This window comes from Sinocyclocheilus anshuiensis, unplaced genomic scaffold, assembly GCF_001515605.1.
Source record: "Sinocyclocheilus anshuiensis isolate Anshui unplaced genomic scaffold, SAMN03320099.WGS_v1.1 scaffold1561, whole genome shotgun sequence".
NCBI lineage: Eukaryota > Metazoa > Chordata > Actinopteri > Cypriniformes > Cyprinidae > Sinocyclocheilus > Sinocyclocheilus anshuiensis.
The window spans coordinates 148,233-148,849 of record NW_015536630.1 but is presented as its reverse complement, the minus strand read 5'-3'; the positions used below and the strand labels follow the sequence as shown (position 1 = coordinate 148,849).

Sequence of the window (617 nt, the reverse complement as noted above, 5' to 3'; positions counted from 1 at the left end):
GCATAAAAGAAAATTCGATAATTTTGACCCATACAATGTTTTTTTTGGTTATTGCTAAAAATATACCCCAGCGACTTAAGACTGGTTTTGTGGTCCAGGGTCACAAATAGTTAATCTGATAAAGAATAAAATACTATAAGCATAATATAAGCTTTTCAGTTTATAAACGGAGGACCACACCTATGCAAAATAAATGTGTAACTTAACACATTAAATAAAATAATAAATAAAATTAGTTGATATTAAATGACAAGCAACAATTAAATGTTTAGTGACATTAAATGACAAGATATGCAATTAGAAATATAAAAGATATTAACAAAAAATCTAAAAACTACTAAATTAAAGAATACAACATTAATTATAAACTAATACATTTATAATAATTTATATTAATAAAATTATTATACATACAGTCAAGTTTCTTGAAAAAAAAATTAATGATGTAAAATATATAGAACATTTTCAATTGAATACATTTTTTTTTTTATAGAGTAATAGAAAAGTTTTTAAATAAATACAGAAGCCATGTAGTCATTTCAAACATTTCCAAAGACATGTTGTTTATTTTTTTAATCAATTATATATTTATTTTCACACCTTTACGGTACAGATCT

At 22.2% G+C, this 617-nt stretch overlaps 1 protein-coding gene across 1 annotated transcript in view; it reads right to left on the bottom strand.

Annotated features, from left to right (window-relative positions):
- LOC107653911 (nesprin-1-like) overlaps positions 1-617 on the bottom strand; it is a 120,523-nt gene that overhangs the window by 71,789 nt on the left and 48,117 nt on the right. The window contains exon 36 of the mRNA XM_016440777.1: positions 601-617. Within this exon, the coding sequence (XP_016296263.1) occupies positions 601-617 (17 nt within the window). The remainder of the gene's footprint in view (positions 1-600) is intronic.